Raw genomic sequence first — 22,772 nt, 5'->3', positions numbered from 1 at the left:
TCTCAAGCATAGAACCAAGCCTCAACAGAGGAGGAATATCTCTTTAGCAAGAGCCCGTTCAGGTAACTGGCGATATCCTTGGAGCGAGTGAATCGAAAGGAAGAGATCAGGCGAAGCGTGTTCATCACTGGGAACAACGCGGGCATTATAAGGGATGATACGTAGAAATTGGATGCTATTGAGACATGTGTAGAGGTAAAGTGAGTTGGACGGAAGTGGAAGGAAAACAAATGAATGCGGCGGCGCGTTAGATGGGTAGTGAAAGCGAAGGCAGGGCTCCATTTCGCACGAAGGCGAATTAATGGCAGAGATCCTCAAGGATGAAGGCGGAAGGATTATCCGAAGACGGAGAAGAGGAGAAAGGTGCATGAGAAGTAATTGGATCGGAAAGGCAGATCCGAAGACTCAAAGACTCGCTCCATTGGTGTGTAGCAGAGTAACCAGTGAAGGTTTTCCCATCTTCAACTGCGAGCATCACATGTTGAACACACACCTACTCACTCGGGATCCGACCGGATGACTGGTTTGAGGTTATGGATAAATATCACCCAGATATATGCCATTTGGGAGAGCATTGATATAATGATTACAGGCGTAAACTTGAAATGATTATGAAAAGTAAACATATCAAAGTCGTTGGAAGGGAATAAAGGGAACTTTATAATTTTGTTGAAATAGGTACATACCCATGAAGCAAAACATTTTCAGCTGTATTCATTGTTACTTTGCCTGTAACAGCCGTTAAGGTTCGGCGTATTTTTGTGAGCTCGGCGATTTTGGTTTATTAATATAAATCAAAAAAATAATGATTGCAAATCAAATAATGATCAGCAAGAAAAGTGTAAAAAAGTGTGTACAATATTAAGAAGTGCTTATGATGAGTCTGTTATGAGATAAAAAAGATTTTACGAATAGTATTAGCGTTTCCGAAGTGGTCGGAAAGACATTCAAGATGACGGACGGCCCAGGAAATCACGAACCGATGAATACGTGGAAAAAGTGAAATAAATGGTTCTAAACATACAATCTAATGGATAACTAATAGGGACTATTTTGAAGGTGACAACATCAACGCAGAAGATAGTTTTTTTTCGAAAATCTAAAACTCCCTTTACTATCTGAAGACACATCGCATAGATGCTAACTCTGCATGCATTATGAAATTAGCAGAGGAGAATACCTCACAAGAAAAAAGTCAAATTGGACCACTGACTGTTGGCGCTGCGCACCACGACGCAGGAGAAAATATAAGGCCACACCGCTAAATGTGGCCATTAGCGCAGCCGAATACGATGGGTCATGCACCCAGCCATGAGTGGGCACGGGTTGAAAGTAACGGGCACCGCCAAAGCAGTCGAGATTAATAATCGTGAGAGGAAGCACGAGTTGAGGATAGTACGAGCTAGTGAAGGAGAGATGAGCCTTGATTGTAGAGATGTCGGCGCGGGTGGTGTAGGTACCCCTATATGACATCTGGGGCGAACGAGCGGGCTGCCATCTGCCAGGAGAAGTCGGAGGCGCGCGCGGTGCCCGTCGTCAGATAACATCTCGCTCCTCTTATGTACCATACCCCTCTTCCTCCCCATCCACCTGCCTGGCAAGATGTTTCTGATTCCGGGGAAGACAAGAGTGACAAGCGTCTAGGTCGCGGGGATACGCACGGTGGAGATCCAGCGACAACTTTGCCGCTCGAGGACATGAACGGGGGACGTCATAGTGTACGGGAGGTGGAACATAAGTGGAATGGGCGGAAGAACAGAGCGGAAGAGCACATCAACGCCACGTGGAGGGTTAGAGAAAGTGTTGGTGAACTCACTAGGTGGCACTGGCTTCTTATACTCTGCAATTTCCTCTAGGTTGCACTCTCGACAATACTGCGTCACCAAGTCGAGTCGTTGCATACGATTCTACCGCGTGAAATGTTTCGGTTTCCACCTGTGTTACACCAAATTCCACCAAAAGCCTTATAAGGAAATGGACAGACAATTTTTTCTACGGTTTATTTAGCGTGTGAAGATATTCGGGAATTTAATTCGAAAACTATAGAGTGACTACCGAAAACATTATTATAATTTATTTCTGTTGTGTGTAACAATTATCCAGGGTATAAATGAGGTGGAATAAGCTCTTATAAAAATTTTTTTTTTAAAACCAGCCTTTATATTTAGATTACAGGGGATGAGCAACGTTTATATATGACACAAAGCAAAAAAACTCAGTGACCCCGAAAAACCAAAAGTGACGTATAGGGGGGCTATAGGTTGACTGGGGGGTGGTTAAAGGGGGGTTGGAGAGAAAAAGTTATATTTTCATGTATTGTCATCGGAAATGAAGAAGTGTGCAAAATTTCAGCGTTTTTGCTTCACAGGAAGTGAGTCAAATTTGAGTTACAAGATTTGTACCAGACAAACAGACAAACAAACAGACAGGTTGGTGAGTTGATATAAAGGCTGGAAAAATAGATACCCACTTGATTTCATACCCGATATGAGGTCATTTTTATAGTTACATGAAACTTAATATCCATTACGGCATATTATTTTTCGCTAGACTTAAGAAGACAGTGTGAATAAAATGAAGTGACTTAATACTTTAATGTTATAAAGCTATTTTCTCGTTTAAATTGGAATGTTAATATTATGAAAATTTTCAATAAATTAGGGCCTGGGTTTAAATAAATTGGTGTAAGAATAAATTTTATAGAGTTTATAAAAGCACAATTAACTTAGCGGGAGCGCAGGACTTAAATCATGCTGATATATTGTTCGAACAAGTCTTAATATAATTCTTATAAGTATAAATTGTCTTTGTAAAATAAAGTGTTGAGTAAATTGCATTTAAAAAACTGCCCTAGTTCGCGAAGCGCACATCATGATGAATGAAACGATGCTGTACGTAAACGGCAAAAACGGAGTTACAACAGCCTCAAGCGGCATTCTTTGTTAAAATAGCTATTAAAGCAATTCTATCATCAAAACATATTCTCTCATTACTCTCTCTCCGTATTCAAACCCTCTGTTTCATCTATTTCATCTAAACGTCGTCTTACCCACAATCCCCCGCACTTCCTGGTCAATTCCAATGCGTATATTATGTCTTCTCTATTATCCTCCAAACCCACATCTTCAATATTAATTCTTTTCTTTGTCCCTCTTCATCAGAGTTTATGTTTCCGCACTGCAATGCGTATACGACAAAAAAGAATTACAGCTCTTAAAATATATAATCACCTAATTTTCGGTCTATAATGGTAATAATAAAAATAATATAACAATATATTCATTGCTCCTTAAGCAATTTATACATTTAAATATTATAGAAGAAGAAAAAACAATTTTGGAGCCTTAGGTGACCCTAGAGGATATGGCCTGTTCAAGGGTCCACCTTCAGAAATGATATCGTAATACTGAGCATATTGTTGTATAGCTAAATGTGTGACAGAGGAAATTTTGATGTATTACAAATATGAAATAAAAATGAATGAAAGAATTTGAAATTTGAAATTTTAGAAAGGAATATGGTTTGAAAATACTCCAATAATATATCCCCTAAAATATTTTTGCTGATAAATAGCCAGAGTTCCACATTCTTCAGAAAGGTGTATATGTTGTAACTGACTTTGATTTTTTTGGCTAACTATCGTAAATTTTTGATCCCAAGAAAAGACAGCTTCGTTTAAGCAGATTAACATTTGGTTTAGGTAATACATTCACATATTTCAAGAACACGGTTTTAACATTTATACTATTACAAATCTGGCAGCTCATGCAAAACTATAATTAGAAGGGTACACGATGTGTCATTGATAGCGGATTTGGCAACGTTGAGTGCAACATCGTGGTTGCAAATAAGTTTGAAGGTCACGAATATAACAAAAGAGGATCCTTAAGTCGGCTTCAAAAGCGTTGACAACCACCGCGCATTTAAATGGGTTTACAAAAGTCGCCACTTGCGTCGCTGACGGACAAATGGATAAGAGTTTTATGGGGAAATAAGTAATAATCAGCTGTTTTAACAGATTATATATATGATGATGTGATCTATCAATTCAATGGCTTCCGGCTCAACTTCGTGGAAGCTGAAGTTCACAAGTGACAAAACGACTTCTTTTTCTACCACGGGTTTATTTTCTTGGCACGACATTTTTCAACATCAAGAGGTCATTTTCAAGTAAAAGAGGTAATTTTAAGTACTTGAAAATGACCACTTGAGGTTAAATATGTCGTACCAAGAAAATAAATCCGTGGAAGAAAACAAAGTCGTTTCGTCATTTTTGATCCATCAAATTCGTAGAAGCTCAATCCTAATCCTCGCAATTACAAACATGATACAGTAAAATATTATAGAAAAGTGGATCGGATTGTACTGATCGCCGCGCTGCGGACATTTTTGAAAATCGATTAAAATGCGACCGATGTTGCAGCAGGAATCAGCCCTCTATGGTATGGAATTGGGCTTCCTCTATGCAGCCCCCTTGGTTAGAGTGACGGAGGAGGTAGGAGTTTCAATCACCATCCATCAGATGGAGGGCCTATAGGTTTACATAAGGGACGCCCGGTGGCGTAAGACCGTCTTCTTCCGGTCGCACTCCTTCGTGCGGTAGTTCTCCAAACCTCCCGCCAGAGGACCCCGCAATTAATCACCGCGCAGGCATCCCCTCCACTGCCTCTTCCACTGTTCCATTCTGTGGTCCAAATTATCGCCGCTCGTCGCGCTGCGGTCGCCCCTAAAACTGGCGATTTATTAAAGAGGGCATTTCAAGTGACCGGATTTATGGCTTCATACCCGTTCGATAAGAAAGAGCGGGCATGTCGGGCCAGATTTTTGTAGCTGCGAGTTCGTGATTACGAGCGCGCCTATATTTCTCGGGAGTACCATTTAGCCATATTTTCCGTTACCTCATGCACTCCCACTATCCGTGTGGAAACTTTTTCATCTACAATGGCCGAGAGTGGAGAAAATTTACCTTTTCTGTATGCTACGGCCTACCTTGTAATAATGACCGAAAAAAACAGATCGTATTCCAGTTTCAATCCATTACAGCGAAGACTAGAGTACCTTTCTGTTTAGTCGACAACTTTTTTATCGAATTGGCAACTGGAATATGTAGTTTTCGGATAGGCATTGATAGACTCGATATCATTAGTCGCATCTCTAAGTAGAACAGTCCTAGCCATCTAAATCGCAGCTTTCAATAATTTTAGAAGGAGAAAGGTAAAAAAAAATCGAATTGTTTTTAGTACCCGAAGGTTACGATTTTAAAAATTACTCATGGAATTTAAAAAATACATAGTCGTTAATATAATTAGATAGCCATAAAAAATACCGTAAAATGTACGAAAAATTCAATAATGTTATTTTACGCGGCGTCCTCAAGTCATGTAGGTACAGGAAATACAAAATCATGTATTTTATCTTTAATATCAAAGGAAAAATCTTATTTTCTGCATCAGATAATGTTGTATCTTTAACAGAGAAGGGTTACTCCGCGAAGGAATCGATCGTTTGAAAGTTTACTTGTAAGTTTAATTTCACTTGTAAAATTGTCGAAAATTATGGATTTTTGTAGTTCAAAACTAAATTTTTCCAATTAATTTGAGCTTTTGTGGTTATTTTCAAGTTAAGAATGGAAAAGCTTACCATAGGAGCATATTTATACGGCCTACGAGTCTGCGAGGTGAACATACCCAAGGCCGGTGGAGACCGATGGCCAGTGCCTCATTCATAAGGGTTGTTTTCCCTTGGGAAGATGCGTGAGCGACTTCGGGACACACGGGAGTTTCCCAGTAGACTACGTCATGCGTCAAATTTGCATGCAAATGTACCCGGAGATCCATCTCCTCCTTTTACTGGCAAAGGAATAGGAAAAGGAAAAGGAATAAAAGGTTAGTTAGCCAATTACCCTATTTTTGGAAGGAGTCCTACACGGAGATGGCCTTTGATCATGCTACGATTGGATTCGTTGCAATGAAAGGTCATCGACCGTAACACATTGCCCTATGGAAAGGCTACATCGTGGCATTAATAAATTATTCTCTGATATCTACCTCCAGGAAATGAATTCAATGCTATTGCAAATTATTATATCTATGCCCGAAGTACTGGCTACGAAAATTACTATCGACAGATGGGCGACGAGTTTGCTTTCATAAAGAAGGCTGATAAAAGAAAGAAGTCGTAGCGGGACTCAAAAATACTCGTCAGGAAATGGACTTGAACTGGATGCCAACAATAACAACTTTGGCCGTGATTTATTTTAAACAGTAGGCAAATATAACGACATTATTTAATAAGGCTCTAAACAGATGTTAACGGACCTACTCATAGGTATATACTATCAATGCATATTATTTATATTGTCGGAAAATGATAAATTAGCAGCTCTGACATACAGAACCTTTGCATTCATTAGACCCATTGGCATATGATTACCAATCACAATATATGTTCAGGGAGTAAATTCCTTGTTAAATCAGTAATTACGAAATAAAACATAATATTGCTTCGTAGAACCAACTTTAATAAGTGACGAATTTGACACCGTTTGAACACTCTTCTTATGCGTATCTATCTGCCCAATCCTTAGCTCTGCGCCCTCTAATTCGGCTCCCATTGAATGCACCCATGCACGCATGTTATGAATATCCACTTTGAGGAGCTTTACGGAACTCTAAGTTGCCAACAGCGGCGTTTTTTTAGGCACCAAAACTCGAGCTTTTGAAGAGGCGCCACTATCTTAACAAGGACTTTTAAGTGTCCAATTTCATGGGGCAGACGTAGTGCTCATAGATCTACGCTCTTTTAGTGGCAACTGAAGTGGAAACACTCAAAGTAGTGAAAGCTCGGAAGCTTACTGACGAAAAAATAACCAATAGGATCCATCCGATTTCAGCGAAGTCTGGGGTACTTTTCTTCGCTGTATGTATTCAGAATGGAGAGAGCTCGGTGGTTATGAGTGATTGGCGCCTTGAGCAACGCGTAGCATATCTATCTCAACAGGAGCAGTCAATCTTTTCCACACCCGCGTTTCCTGAGATACAATTTAGTTCAGGAAGAAACTCCTCAGTTCAAAAGATTCAGCTTTCCCTTTTCACTCTCGGCGTCCTCCACCGGAGAAAGCGACGCCATTGGCTGTTCAACTCGTGCCTTAACGCTACTAGATGTGTACAACCCCACTTGGTGGCGTATAACAAGGGAAGCCATTAGCGCGTCTGTCACAGTTGACACATTAACTACAAAACTCCAATAAGATAACCGAATTTTTATTAAAATTATTTTTTTATTAAAAAGTACATCAAAATAATTTTAATTTTAACCAAATCTCACTATTTGAGCAAATTTTTCTCGCATTAGAATGCAAACGATGTTACAGGATTTTGGAAATATCGTATGGGTGCGACTGAATATCATTTTCATCTTTAAGGACTTTAACCTTTAAATAACAATGCACAATGATTTTTCTGCAAATTTACTATCCCAGAAACCACAATCCATTGAAAGACCAGAAGTCTTCGACGAAGCCATTAAAATTTAATTTTTCTATCGCATAATTCGTTACCAATAACGGATATTTTGAATATTTTGCATAATTTTTTTTGTTATTTTCTTTCATTGATTGATTTTCTTGAGCAATGTTGTCTTTAAAATTTCATATTCACCTTTTTACATAGTTACTTACTATTGCTGAGAAACTATTTTTTTTAAATATGATACTACAAAAATTTGAAAACGATTGGCACTGCTGTCTATCTACCTACATCTGTTGCAATATAACTGATGTCTACTATACTGGTTTTTCTTCCTACTCTTGTCCCACTAAAAATCGACAAATGTAATTCCACAATGATCAGCTACTCATATATTTTTCATCAAATGGTTATTGGAAGGTTAATATTCCATATCATTTGTCAATAAAGCATTTGATGCTAGAAGTAACGCCTCATGTCTGTTGATTTCACGTATCACAAGATAAAAGAACGTATTCCCAATTTCGCCCATAGCTTTTTTTATCAGTGAAGAGATAGACAAACAGGCTTTTAACCAGTTGCTAAAAAAACGGTCACCTTCATCAGCTCAAGTGAATTTAGATCATCTTTAAGAAATTAAAAGAGGACTTGGAACGAAACAAACGTCTGACGTTAAAAATGATACGTTGATGTAGCAGAAAGAAAAAACACTTCAATTTTTTCTGGTTAAGTATAGATGCAGGACACTATACCCTTAGGATGTCTTTGCAAACTCTTCTCTTCACTTTCGGTGTGCATACACATGATGGAACATCAAGCTCCGATCGCTGGCAAGCACTCGATAGCAAAATCGGCAACAGCGGTTGCGAAAGCGATTTCCAATATCGTCAACATCATCGGACTCGACTTATCCCGCAGAGCAAACACACAGCGACTCTCTTAATCCATCGGGTTTCATCGGTCGGAAATCGATCGGAATCATCCAGAAAGAATTCACCCATCGATGCCATTCTAATTAAAACTGCCTTTTGAGTCAGACAAGGAAACTTGCTTTCCACGAAAAGCAGCCGCTTGATAGGAAAAAAATACGAAAGCCAGTAAAACGAGAAGAAAATGAATACTTGACGCGATATTGGAAGAGCTATTTGATAGAAAAAATGTGGGGTATCTAATATAAAGAAACTATATGTTCATAAGGGGTGTTAAACCAAATGGCCTTGTTTGACGAACGAGAATTTAATGGAAATAAATCGATACAGCAGCTTTAATATCGGAAAAATATAATTGCGAAATATGTTAGACCTAAAAATTGATGCCTGTAAAACTAACATGTTAACTAAAGTTCGAAGAAATAGTTAATAACATTTCCTGATAAATACACCAAATGAAGAAATGCGTCACATCACCATATCAGAAAATCTTGGATGATATCTCCTCAATAATCGGGAGCTCCGAAAATTTTTTACGTAAAATTTACGTATTTATGTACTCAAACTCTATGTGTAATGAACTACTTGCAACAATCCTTTGATTGTAGAACGTACATAGCAGGACAAAGTTTTCATAAGGGAAGTTCCCAAACGCATGGCCGCTGACTGATAATGATAATACGCACTAGGTAGTAGCTGACTAATAATGATAAAAATAGATACCTACTAGTAATCAGAATACCTTAAAATATGTATAGTAATGAAAACAAATAATAAAACGCAAGTCAGTTTTGAGCAATTTGATAATATTAACTAATCTACACCACATCATATGTGCCTCTCTCAATTCAGGCAACTTAAACACAAAAAAATTCATAAAAGTAATAAATAATGGAGGCACACTACCATACATTAAATTACCACCAAATTAATTTTTTAACACTTCCATAGTTTATCACGTTATTTTTATCTAAAGTTAACTATAATCAATCGCGGCTTTGGAATAAAAAATAATATTGCCTTCAATGCATCCGACGGAGCTTATTTAAGCTCCACGCTAGCAACTCTATTTCTTATCAAATAATTTCATGTCGAAAAATACTTTTATAACCCATGCGACGACATTTATGTAATGCTTCCTAATTAGGCAATTGGATTTAAAAATATCATTCACCGATTTTAGCGCTATGAATTCGTCTTTCAATTACGTGTGCGAGGCTTACACGCCAGCCCTGCTGCTGGGGCACAGAAACAACTGTTGTGGAAGCGAGTTTCATCATCCGACACGGGTGTTTCTGAACTTTATAGTGATACCGACTCTTCATTCTTCGTTAAAACTTTCGCGGGTACTCGTTATGTTGAACAAAAAGCTTTTGGGCTATGTCGCCGCGTCAATTTTTGGGTGGCCCCAACATTTCCCGACCGATGCTGGTCGCTTTCTCAAGGGGTTCTGGGATGGACCAGCATCGGTCGGGAAACGTTGGGGCCACCCAAAAATTGACACGGCGACATAGCCCAAAAGTTTTTATTCAACACCAACTCTCCACTTTATGTTTCAACAGCCAAGAGTGAGCATGACTTGTATAGCATAGGGAAAATGAATTATTATTGAATCCAACGCGGCAACCACCAATCAACATTTTTATCACGTTAGCATAGTTTTTCCAATATTAGAATTATTAAATAATGACCATATCCTTCTAAATAAATATAGAGAGAAATTAAGTGAGGCTAACTCTCGCTTAAAATTTCTTAACTCAAACAGAAACGCTTGTGCGTATTTACTGTACGGAAATGGCTTAAAAAATAGTGACAGAAAGGGAAGCGCGGCAGCGTTCTTGTCTTATGGTCTGCTTCAGATTCAATCCCAAGTGAAAGCTTTGGAATCAGTCCCAAGAAAAATCCTTGAAGTGCAAGGTAGTATAGGAAACATATAACTGGCTTCCTCACCATGTATTTTTGATATTCACATGCTGACTGACATACTGGTGATTGATCACCCCCTACCAAACACCCAAGAGGTGGCTCGTAGGAGGGTATTATGTCGATGTAGATGTAAGACGGGGGAAAAGTTTTAAAACATTATATGCCATACGAAACAAATTTGAATTACAGCAAAATGCATGCAAATGACTCCTCTATCTTTGAAATGCTTATGATAATAGAATGTGTTTAAAAATGTAATAGCTCACGAAAAAAGACAACAAAGTCGGTCCTCCTATGATTGCACCATTTCACTGCACGCACATTCTACTGCTCTTCTTTTCTCCCTTTTCATCAGATCTTAAGTATTTTCTTAAGTTTTCCTTAAGTTCTTCATTAAGTTTAAGCTTTTCATAAGAGCTTTTCATAAGTGTTTCTTTTGTTAACCACGTTTTAATGTTTTTGTTTCCCCTGATATTATCGATAGCGCCTCAATCAACATTTTGAAATCTATCATCTGATATTATCTGAGATTATCTATCATGTGTATCCTAACGAGTTATTTATTTGTACTTACCGTAGCAAACAAAACCCTTCCCGACGCGTACCCCTTTTCGAACCAGTACTTATAAATTGTTTTTTTTTCTACGGTCTTGGTGTGTTACATAAAAATTAGTTGAACCACAGGAACTGATCCCAAATTTCCTCTCGTTGCAGGTGTCGTGGGTTCGGAGGAAGGACTTCCACCTGCTGACCGTGGGGCTGACCACTTACTCGAGCGATGACCGCTTCCTCGTCGTCCACACGCGCCACCTGCAGGTGAGTGGCCAAGATGTCTCGGCCGATGACGATGACGGCGCTTGGGAGGAGGACAGCGGGGAGGAGGGCTTCCTCCTGTGGGGGACCACGGGTTTCACAAGCGGATCAACATCCTTCGCGCAGAACGCCTTCTCCCGCAGAGAAACCGATCAAGTGAGACAGTGCGTGGCGTGCGCATGCATATGGAGCCAGCATGCACGGAGGTTTTCTATCCCTCCGCATAACAACGGCCAGTCGAAAAAAAAACACAATAACAGCAATGCGAAGGCTGCTCGGGTACTCTGTCAGGTCAAATATCCCAATGCCATCGACGTGTTGAAAACTAAAATAGAAAAAAAATAAAATTCTCAAGGTCACAGGCAAATTGCATGTGACGGACATGACATATTCAAAAAAAGGCTACATGACATAAGCACTAGCATTTTATATCCAATAAATTATAACTATAAGGGAATTGATATTGCACATCACCACATTAGCAATAATGTCAAATAATAAAAATAAATACGACAGTAAATATGATGATGGGTAATAGTATATCACGGCGTGAAGCGAAAGTAATATCTTAATTAGTATGAGATCATAATTAAAAGCATGCCAAAAAATCAAGATTTAGAAGCAGCAAATATTTATACCATTTTTTTTACAAACTGTGCAGGAGATCTTACAAACTTTTTCGTACTACCGAGCGAGCTTTAGTTACCACTCGGAAGCAATCAGAAAGGACAAAATTCCGACTAATGTTTGAGAGTTTGGTTTAAGAGAAAAAATATAACTTTAACAAAAGTTACTGAAACGGCAAAAAAATATCCACCTAAGATCAGTCCTCATGAGCGTTACTTTGAAATTGAGCGAAGACCTAGACCTATCGCCAATGGAATAATCAGGAACTTAGATTGTTACAATGAACTTCCCTTTACGTGAAATTTCCTCGGTTTCTAGGAGAAATTCTTGTAAAATTCTTTTCAAGAGATAATTTTTTATCCGAAGAACGACACAGATGTGGTATAAGTTATCACGAAAAAAAGTACAACAGATTTTTAAATGATTTTGAGTAATTAAATTAGCATGACGGAACGAGGAGTAAACAATGGGAAGCAGATAAAATTGTGAAAATTTTGGGTCATGAAATTTTCTTCTCTGTACCATAAATATCTATTCAATATTTTATTATTATATTAAATAAACCATTGTGTCGACATTTATGTGAGATTCACACATTTTCATGAGGATACGCAAATTTTCTTCGAGACTTGTTGCGTAGGTCTTTTCACCTCCGCCAAGCAAAAATTAAAGCAATAGCGGAAAAGAAAGTCCATCATCATACGTCGCAATACCAAGGACAAGTAGGTGTATTCGATTAAATAACTAAAAAGAATTCTCTCAGTTCAAACGCAAAAAAAATTCTCTATGAATGGGAATTCAGTGGCTTATTAGGATATGGTATTAGTCTGTGTGAGATACAAAATTCAATCCTTCTGATTACTTCCTTCTTCAAAATTTAGCACATGATCTTGGAACGACGAATAATTTATTATAATGCAACCGTAGCCATGATGTATTTGACCCATCAACGTACCCGAGCAACTTTAAACTCCCGTCTCCCATATTACACAGGGAGAGCAGGAGGTCTTCAACTAAAACGACTGGTTCTGTTCTGTTTCGGCTTGGTTTGATAACAACGCATGCAAGACTAACAATTACAAAGATGTTTAATGCACATAAATATCTGAAAAAGGATGAAATATTAGAATCGTGAGCAATTACGTGAAAAATACAAAAATCATAACTATAAACCAGCAGCTCACCTTTGAGTACATTACAATATTAAAAGCAGAACATAACATTACTTATAACAGCGCCCAGTGATGCTAGCGGAATAGGCGGAATCTAACATGAAAACAAAATTTGAAAGGGACAGCAACATAAACCTATCACCATCAGCAGCCGGTGTTAGAAATGGAAACAATTGGACGAGGAAAATATCGGCTAATGAGAACTAAAATTTAATTGAATCACTGTAACTGGTTAAATTTTGTTCTCAATACAAAGTGAAACCCATGAACAGGTAACTAATATTTTGGGGTTTAAAACTTTTAATCTTTCAATCACTAACTGGCCTGATACATTCCTATGGCACATATATTATCGTGTACGATCCAAAAATAATTTGAATACGCTGACGAAAATGAAAATTTTGCTTTTTCTATCACCAATTCCATTATTATATTGGAGATTCCTCTTTTAGTAAAGGTAAATTCAAACCTTATTCTTTGGGGTATCCGAATATTTAGCAAATATTAATAAGAGACTTTGAAAAAAATATAAGTAAACAAGAAGAAGAACAGAAAAGGATCTCTGTCTTGGTTTGATAAGCTTCCAATAGCTATTGCTATATAAGCTTCTGATCAATGATGACGTCATGTGTAACAGTCTTCCGTCTCAAGTATGATTTAAACGAATAACTGGTATCTCCTACCTTTCAGTGAAAGAAAAATATCTAATTCTATCATTTTGCTAAATTTGGTGTTTAATTGCGTTAAGTAAAAAAAAATTGCAGGAGTTAAAAGATATTTTTCTCGAAAGTATGTGATCGAAGTTTGAACTTCGCGAGGCTAATGCAGCATCATAAACGCCATGGAATTAAAATTGGCGGGAAATCTTATGAGATATGAAAATTACTATTATCTGGTTCACAAGGAGAAAATTAGCTCAGGGCATAGTATTTTCAACAAATATTCTTCACTCTAACAACTCGTTTAAGCACAGCAGAACTCAATGCAGATCATATTGATATGGATTTTTTTAAATAGGAAAGAAGTACCTATTGACGAATAGCAAGCAAATGATTGGAATTCAGAGAAAAAAAAGGAGATATTTTAGATATACTTAAGGTCTTACATATTTGGTCAAAAGCGAAGTAAGTAGGTACCAATTGAAGAATAGCGAGATCATGATTGGAATTTAGAGAGAAAATTGAGATATTTTAGAAATACTTAAGATCTCACATATTTGGTCACCTTTAATATATATCAAGCCTTCATTTCATGACTCGGTATAATACACACTTTGTTTTACCATTAGAAATTTACAAATTGTAACTTTACCGCTCATTAAAATTTGACGAGCAGTCATTCAAAAAAATATTATTTTACCCGCGAATATATTTCGTAATTGAAAAAAAGGGAAGATAACTCCAAATAACGTTCGAAATCACAACATAGTCCGTGCAATGCCTGACTGCGATAAAATACTGAATGTGAAATTAATTTGAGAGACTCGCAATAAAAGCAATGGGAAACTTCAGTCATGGGAAAACAAATACAGCCACTCATTTTCTAGGGCACAGAGGTAGATTTAATTTCAAAATTTTGGGATCGATATTCCTCGAAAAGATTTTGCATGACATAAAAATGGATACATACTCTTCAAATTTCCATGCATTATATATTTAAATCAAAATGAAATAACATGGTCATAAAAGCAAATATTAATACTCACCCAAGGATAGGAATTGGATTTATATGCAATATAGGATTTCTATTCGTTCTGCTTCTGACAATCATTAGCCTCAGTATGGCCATTTGTTTTTTCACACGACGGCGACGCTTCTTATGCACTTCATAAATCATACCAAAAATATGTAACAGGGCCTTTAGTCTTTAATTCCTGGCCCATTCTGTATAATAGCAAGAAATTTCAAGCAGAAAATGTTTGCTGGAATAAAATTCTCCTGGAGTGAATTTATATAATGAAAATATAAAAGAGAATGTCTGCTTGTCTGCCCACTATGAATTTCCATACGTCCGCACTGAGGTTGGACATACTGCCAGCTAGGCACACATATTCACTCGCTAATAGAGAAAAGATTTCTCAAAAGGTACTACACTTGCCGATTAGTTCTCTAGATGCAAACCTTTTTTTGCTGTGGTATGTATTCAAAAGACGTCATTTAATACGCACGTACGGACACACATTAAGATCAATGTTGTGGAGCGGGGTATAAGCTGATCTCGTGCGCGTCATACGGAAATAATAATTGTTTCCATAGTTTGTTGTTCAGCTTGCCTAAAAATGATGCTCTGTGAAGTTTCCTTATTCCCTAGATACTATCTTTCCTGAGCAACGCCGGGTGGTCTGCCAGTAACGAAAGAATTGTACTTTTGCTAAATTAGGGAAGAAAACCCATGAATAATATGTTTTTGAAATAGCCGCTCCATTTGGAAAAAAGGATTTCACTTACTACACCGATGGATTTTATCTTCTATAATAATAATAATATAATAATATATATTTATTCCACATTATGGTACATGAATTTTTAATAGGTTACTCAAGCATGAGTTTTTACAAAGGTGGAATATAGGCACCCCTGTGGTAAGAACCAGTGTTGGGGTTGCCATCTCTTAAATTAAACATACAGCTGGCTGGTGCGGCCAAAAACAAAAGAATATACCGTAAGTAATGAGTCAAAGTACGCTTTTCTTTAACGTCTGTTCCTTTGAGAAAATTATGAAAAATTGAAACATAAAAATAAATTAAAACAAATACATTTATTACCATGATACATAGAAATATTTCTCCTCAAAGCCATTGCACATAATGAAATCACGGAAAACAAAAATGTTTTTTCAATGAGGCCGTGACAGATTTTCAAGAATAACGTACCTTTTCGACAATTGTCTTTTAAATGCATGACCATGGGTAGTAGCAGATGAGCTTACCTAATTCCAAATAAATTAGGGACTTGATAATTTATGATGATGTTGCTACCGATTATTCATCGATTTTTCTGCCTATTTAACCCGCTCAAATCTCTTATGAAAACCAAATACCAACCTACCACTGTTAAACTTCAGTTAACTGCATAAACTTTCTCATCGTAGGTTGCAGGGTTAGAAGTTACCATGACTTTTCAACACTTTTTCTCTACATTAATCAATTTAAATGCTTTAAATTTACTGTTCCAGCGTGCCAACCCGTTTTTCCACACACCATGGTTTACATTCTACAAACTTTTCACTTTCTTCATGACCCACTAACGAGAACAAACTATGATTCCTCAACCGTAATAGAAAATCTCGCCACCAGGGCCAGCGCCAACTTGCGCTCACACGGCAAACTTTCAACCCGAGTAGTAGGCCAAACCCGTGTGTGCAAGGCAAGTGGCGCAAACGGAGCAATTCTCTTCCACGGCTGCTGTCCACTGGGAGCCACTCACCCTCCCACCCCCCCCCCCCCCCCAACCTAAACCCCTCGCCCTGAAAACAAGATGCTAACCCGAAAAACGGGGTCACACGAATATATTATGTTCGCTTCGCTACTGCCAACCTGGGGATGCTCCTGTTTAATTTCTCCACTCCTCCCGCGGGGATTAAAATGTGAACCGTTCCTTTTTTCCGAAGGCTACGCGATGCGGAAAACATTTCCCCCCAAATTTCTCCAAATTTTTACGGGAACTCATCCGAGGGCATTTAGGTATAATGGGACCTTATGCCCGACTTCTCCCTAATCTCTGTGGGAGGATGAAGAGGGTTGCCATTTCCCAGGTTTATGCCAGCTCTGTTTGCAGAGGATATACACGTGTGGATATTTTTTACGACGAACGTGAAGGCTTAAAGACGACGACAGCATTAGCAAGTGTACGTGATTATGATGCATTGCTAAAATAATTCAGTAAATTTAATAATTTCGGTTAAAATGATTCATTTTACCGGGTTTTGTTCATTTGTTACCTCAATCAATTGAGAAAATGTGGAGATGGCCTTTTAGTAATCAATAATGCGAAGGAACCTGTTTCTCTAGAAATTATTTTTACGAAAATTTAAGACTTGAATTCTTAAAAAATATTGGCCATCAATAGCTAAAAATATATAATATCAATTTCAGTGCATTTTGGCGTAATGATATAGATACATACAAGTCCTGCCAAGCGACATTGGGAAATATTAAAACTGAATTCGCCTTTTTAATTTTATATCTACGTCACAAAGTACTGAATTAATGCTATACACAGCATTATAATCCTTACAACGCGCATCTATGATTGATTTTTAGGCTACTTTGCTTTTGAATTCCACCGAATGGAATTAAAGAAGCATCATGGACTAGTAACCTCAAATTCAGGTTTAAAAGTTTACAGAGTAAGTGTGACAAAATATTCCGAGAACATGAGTTGAACATTTGGACCACAAAATATTTGCCATATTATTTTCTACTGGTCATAAAGCAGCCTAAGGTAGGTCAGGAATAAGAAGCATCACGTTGCTTTCTTCCCTAAAGGTAAGGCTGCACGGCTTAGTTTCCCTTTCCTCACTCATCAGACATACCTGATGGGTTGAAACTCTTAAGTTAGGGTTTTGATCAAGTATAAATCTATTTAAACAGAAATCCAGACAAATATTGAAAATATTAATGGTAATAAAATAAGGAGGAAGAAAGAAAAACCCTGCAACCGTATTTGCCCACCATTTATCATGCAAGAAAAATTATGGCTATCAAATGCCAACGGTGCCTTCGGAGTCCATGTGATGGAAGGAGGATCGACCGACTTGGTTCCTGCGAATTGAATCAGTAGTCTTTTTTTTGGGGTTTCTCCAAGATGCTTGAATTCCCTTCTAAAACTCTTATCCCTCTTTGATATTGACATAACGCCTATCTCATATTCGATCGGTCTTTTTTGGTGATGGAAAATTTGCATCAAACTTATATTATTATACCGCATTAACATTTTCTGGGTCAATAAATTAGATCACTTTCAACGCTCACCCGCATATCATATTTGACTATGTTATCGTTAGACTCACCATCATTTTCCTAGATTCAACATTGAAAATACTTGCGATTCATTATCATATCCTGAAAAATTAGAGCATTTTTCACGTGGCTTACCCGTCACTAGAAAGACCGGTCAGGGAGGTCCTATTAGTGACCTAGTAACCTTGTGTAATATACTGTCAAGAGTACACTGATTTCCGTAATGTGCTTGGTATGAAAATTTTATTAACATTTGAGATAAAATTCTTTATCTTTAATTGTATAATGATATTTTTTAAACACGCACGTGCATTTTTCTGAAATAATTACATGTTGCACTGAAATAAATTTGTCATGACAGACATGCTGATAATTGCCAAACAAATCTCACTGATATTGCAATACAAGAATGTCATTTGATTTAGTTGACACTTTCTTCTTCCAGTTGTTGAAACTAATGTTGACTGATGAACTAATGTTGAAAATATAACTTGGAGGGAATGGATTTCCTACATTGAGTTCAAACCGTTTCTGGAGCCAATAAATGGCGCCCCGAATAGTAGAATAACGTAGCACCTGTACAAAAATTTAATTCTGATAAATAACAATCTACTAATTCCGTTTTTCCATGCTTTGATTCACCAGCTTCGATCCTTCACCAAAAATGCAATAACCTATTCTAATCGAGCATTGAACTCTTTCTCCGCGGTGAACGCAGGGCCCTCCGAGGCGGAAGCCTAAATCGGCGGCGGGGTCGTCGTCGCACGGCGGTCGATCCTCTCAGCAGACACACAATGCCCCTCCGACTTCGGCCTTCCAGAACTGGGGACTGCAGATCCGCTTCGTGCAGCCCCGCGACGCCGGACTCTACGAGTGTCAAGTGTCTTCGCACCCGCCCGCATCCATATTCATCGAGCTCAAAGTTGTCGGTGAGTACCTATTCCTTCGCACTACACCTAGATACTATGAAATGGCGATGGCTTCGAGACGCGCGAAGCCTAGATTGAACATAGCCATTCATATTTTTTCAATTCTTCTTCTTAATATTCTAATTGAATGAATGAATTTATTACTCCAAACTAAAATGTACAAATTTTTTAACGACAGAAATAAAAGGAGCTTTAGGTAGCTTCAATGGTAAAAAAAAGCCAGCTGGAATGCCTCATATTCAATTTTTAAGGAAAGAAGCTACCATCCTTATAAATTAAATACGAGGCAAGCCAGATGACAAAGAAAATATATATAATTTTCTGAAACATTATCATTAGCCTACGAGCTGCATTAATAGTGTATGGCGTGGTGTTAGTAATTACAAACATGCGGCTAAAAATACTTCATGGTCACCGGAAAATTTATAATATCCTAATACCCTAAGGTTGATGGGTATACTGCAGCCCTAAATTTCTCTGTCTCGGAAGCAAAGATCTTCAGTTTTCCAGGAGTACTTCTTCTTAAAGTCCATATGGATATACCCAATGAAGTCGTATTTTCTCTTGGCCTTCTTAGGTATACCTTCGTTTTTTCCTCCATTATATTTCTCAGGCAATAACTATACCACTGACATTTCATATTCACTGATTTTCTCTTTATGTGTGATGCTCTGAAGTTCCATTTCTTCTTTTCTCTGTTTTGTAATCAAGAACCCTTCCGCAAAGCAAATATTGTTTTAATTTACCCTTAAGTAGTCGCGTGAGCTAAAGTTACGTAATTACTCTTATCGGGTCATATTGACCCAGAATTTAAACCTTTAAAAAAATTGAGATCACTTCGTTACCTACAAATCTTTCTTAGAACGACTAATATTTTCCTAAAAAATTCCGCGTACAATTCTCATACTTGACGTACTAAGAAATTCGACCGTAGCGTCAGCTTTAAATTTTTATCGCAAAAATGGATACTCATATTTTGTTTGTTTCATTAAATATAGCATAAAAATTATCACTTGCACACTCTCTATAGCATACAAACATTCTGGAGTTCACGCCGGATTATTTTGATCAGCAGGTGTTTTCATACACATCTTAATCTCTTAATTTTCTTTTTTATTTACACTGCAGTAATTTTTGCAATTTTACAGCGACCTTTTCCTCATCAGTCAACGAGTTGCAGTGCAGTTACTGCGGTAAAATAGCCCAAAGAAGTTTCGTCACCACTGAATATACACGAAAAAAAAATACTTGGATAAAACGCTGAGCACGGCTTAGCACCAAAAATGAACATCTTTTAAGTATTTTTTTACACTACATTATATTCCGCAATGTCACGAGCGCTGCATTTATTTTGAATGTGCATCAAGGTTAAATTAAAGGCGAGCAAGTTTTTGGGAACCCACCACGTGTTGTTTGGCGCGAGTGACGTTCGATCCAGTGTGCAGGGCATGCGTCCTTGGTCCAGCACCCGTGCAAAATGGTCAGGAGGACGACTCATGAAAACCCGCCTGCTCATTTCGGAAAAAAACGCTGCGAAAGCCTTCGTGGAAAATTGAGGTTACTTGGGGACCAAAAAAATACTGCCCACAGCGGAGATCCATATCCTCGTCGTGCTCCAATCTCCCCAAAGGAATTCAGGGAAAAGTACGCGATTAGAGATTTAAAAAAATATTTATGTCCGCCGGTACCAAAGGAGAATATTTTTATAAAGGTGTACACATTTTGGGGTTTGAACAGTTTTCTACGTGGATGAAAATATGCTGACGCAGAAACAATATTTCATTTCACCTCAAATCGGCACCGATAATATTTATTTCAGTACTGCACCATAATTTTACGCAAACTCAAAAGTGTTTAACACTTGCGGTTTTACTTTGAACAACTACAACAGAGGAAAATAAAATTCACCTGGTAAGTTCCACACTGACACACCGTGGTTCGTAATTATGCGTCAGTTTGAAACGTGCGTACTGTCACCAGTATACTCTCATAGAATATAAAATTACTTGAAGTCACGCCTGATGGTTTCGATTCGCGAGTAAGTGAACAGAAATTTCAGTATTTTTTTCTTTTTTGTTTATAAAGTTATAGCATGGGGAAGGTAACTCAATAAATACCTCTAAAAGAAGTTAGTAAATTGAAGGAATAAAAACAAGACGTACTATCTATTTATGAATGACAGAATCTCGCCTATTTTCCACTTGAGAGTAGAGTATGAAATATTAATTTTTTCATTCTTAACGATCCTCTACGCATTCTCTCATGTTTCAACGGAGTAGTACCGGATATGCTAGTCGTGTTTCCATAATCATTGAAAATTATGTGGTGAAGATGAACAAGGAGGAACTCTCAATGGAGGTATAAAGTCTCCTTTTCTTTGATATGATACTACTGAATTAATCCCCTGACTTCCACGAGGCTAGGCACAAAGAAGGCTATATTATTACAAAGCGTCATGAGCGGAGGTTCTTCGGCCGTCTTCAGATCTCAAAGAAGTAATTACGAAAGAGGAAAGAAAATAAGCTAGGCGAAGCTGGATTCCATTCCCTACGGAAATGTCTTGCACGCTGCTCAGATGAAAAATATCATGACATTTCCTACAATATAATACTTGGATGAGACATCTTGATACCTTTCCCAGGACTTTTTTTTTCCTCGCGTTGTCGTTGCTTCAAAAGAATCAAGTATTGATTTATGCACGTTACTTTATTATTTTTTAGAATACCTTGCATCCTAACACAAGGCATAAAAATACCATACTTTTGCATTATAGTTGGAAAAAAGAAGTACCTCAAAAACTGGTTCTCTCAAAAGGAGGTCAAATAAGGAGTTCAATTACATTTACTAACCTATGTAAAACTTAATGCATGTTTCTGAATTTCTATTCTATATTCTATTTCTAACAGCATATAGTAGTATAGTTTGTTATTATACGGGACGTTTTTTGGACGGTGTGGTGTGCATGTGGGAGTCCAAATGCATGCTGCATGCTGGTGATTGATCACCCCCTGCCAAACACCCTAGAGGTGGCTCGCAGGGTATTATGTAGATGTAGATGTACATGTTTAATGAAGAGACAATAGGGATCCTAAGAGTGCAAAAGAGATCAGTGTATTTTATCTATAGAAGTATTTGATTAATTAACAATTATTAATTTTCTTAATCACATTTAGGCTTTTGAGTGCCAAACAATTTTCTAGGTACTATGCTAAAAGTTCCGAGATATTTTACTGATTTTGCAGTAGGTTAGGAAAAATAATTAGGTCTCAAAAACAACTAAAAGTATGTATTCAACAACTTTTGGAAATCTTTAATACAAGTGGTTTCATAATTTTTTTAATGTACTTACTTGACGAATTTTTGGTAATATGAGATAATTTTTATATTTTAAGGAAAAAAGTTGATTTTAAATAAAATGAATATTTACTATTGAATGATTATTGAACTGTTATACCATTTTCCCGAACTGAAGGCGGCTGGGTGGAAAATAGAAAGTAGCCAATGGGAAGCGCTGCCCCTTCCACCTCTCCGTTCCCCTCCATCCCTTTCCCTTTTCCCCTCCGCTCCCGTCGATCCGGTCGACCGGTGTTGCCAGCCTTGGGAGTAACGGTACTTTCGGGGGCAGCAGAACAAGCGCTCGGCGATCTCCAAAGTTTCGGCTTGGCAACACTGCCAGCTGGAGAGCGATGTGCACTCAACGGAGTTCGGAGAGAGACTGCGGGCTCTTGCACACTTTCTCCTGTCGCTCTTCTGTGATTGGCTAGAAGAGTGGGTGGGTTGCGAGCACGCTCAAGGTCAGCCGCCTTCAGTTCGGGAAAATGGTATAGCATGTAAGAGTGACATTACACGAGATAGGAGGAGCACAATAGCGCTCCCCAGCACGCTAAGGGTTAAAAATGAATAATCATAGAAAAATTGCAAAGCGTCTCATGGAATTCAAGAATTTTAGC

General features: G+C 37.8%; 1 protein-coding gene across 1 annotated transcript in view; it reads left to right on the top strand.

The window, feature by feature from the left end:
- Positions 1 to 21,559, top strand: part of LOC124164947 (putative protein TPRXL) — a 754,627-nt gene extending 733,068 nt beyond the window's left edge. Inside the window, exons 3-5 of the mRNA XM_046542185.1 lie at positions 11,036 to 11,137; positions 18,612 to 18,822; positions 21,543 to 21,559. Coding sequence (XP_046398141.1) covers positions 11,036 to 11,137; positions 18,612 to 18,822; positions 21,543 to 21,559 — 330 coding nt within the window. The remainder of the gene's footprint in view (positions 1 to 11,035; positions 11,138 to 18,611; positions 18,823 to 21,542) is intronic.
- The last annotated feature ends 1,213 nt before the right edge of the window (positions 21,560 to 22,772 follow it).

This window comes from Ischnura elegans, chromosome 9 (assembly GCF_921293095.1).
Source record: "Ischnura elegans chromosome 9, ioIscEleg1.1, whole genome shotgun sequence".
In the NCBI taxonomy this organism is placed as follows: domain Eukaryota; kingdom Metazoa; phylum Arthropoda; class Insecta; order Odonata; family Coenagrionidae; genus Ischnura; species Ischnura elegans.
The sequence above is the reverse complement of the archived record's forward strand: the minus strand, read 5'-3'. Positions and strand labels throughout refer to the sequence as shown.